The sequence below is a fragment of the Bombus impatiens genome, unplaced genomic scaffold, assembly GCF_000188095.3.
Source record: "Bombus impatiens unplaced genomic scaffold, BIMP_2.2 scf_3750, whole genome shotgun sequence".
In the NCBI taxonomy this organism is placed as follows: domain Eukaryota; kingdom Metazoa; phylum Arthropoda; class Insecta; order Hymenoptera; family Apidae; genus Bombus; species Bombus impatiens.
In genome coordinates this window covers 1-532 of record NT_180169.1, presented here as the reverse complement: position 1 = coordinate 532, position 532 = coordinate 1, and the positions used below count along the sequence as shown (strand labels likewise).

Here is a 532-nt window from a genome sequence, read left to right as displayed (position 1 = left end):
AATATTTCACCATGCACGAATGGACTTTTCAAAGAGATAACTGTTCCAACCTGGCGAGGAAGGTGAAAATGTTCAACGACCGCGATATGGTCAAACTAGACTTACGGGCTATGAATTGGGAGAAATATGTTGCAATTTACCAAATGGGAGTTAGGAAATTTATTCTGAAACAAGACTTTAAGTCAACAGCCCGACTACGATTATCAAGGTGCGTATAAAAGTATCTTCGTATAAAAAAATAGGAATTAATATAAATACATGTATTTTCGGTTATTTCAGATTGTACTGGATACATCAGATCACCAAAATGTGCAGTATAACGATCTTACTATGGATAATATACCGTGTCGTGTACTAACTATTTGAACCTTATTTTTTCTGTTTAAACCAGAGGAATACAAATTCAATTTTATGAAGAAGGGATTCAACAGCCTTTTCATTTGGCCTTTTCACTCGTTTCTTTTCTAAATATATCCATTTATGACATTGCTTGATTTTTTTATAAAATTTTTATAAGAATGCATGTATTTAT

At 32.3% G+C, this 532-nt stretch overlaps 1 protein-coding gene across 1 annotated transcript; it reads left to right on the top strand.

Annotated features, from left to right (window-relative positions):
- The first annotated feature begins 7 nt into the window (after positions 1 to 7).
- On the top strand, positions 8 to 423 carry LOC112214005 (putative fatty acyl-CoA reductase CG5065). The gene is made up of 2 exons (XM_024372173.2): positions 8 to 208; positions 280 to 423. Exons 1-2 carry the CDS (start codon positions 12 to 14, stop codon positions 356 to 358), a joined length of 276 nt encoding a protein of 91 aa, XP_024227941.1. The 5' UTR covers positions 8 to 11; the 3' UTR covers positions 359 to 423.
- The last annotated feature ends 109 nt before the right edge of the window (positions 424 to 532 follow it).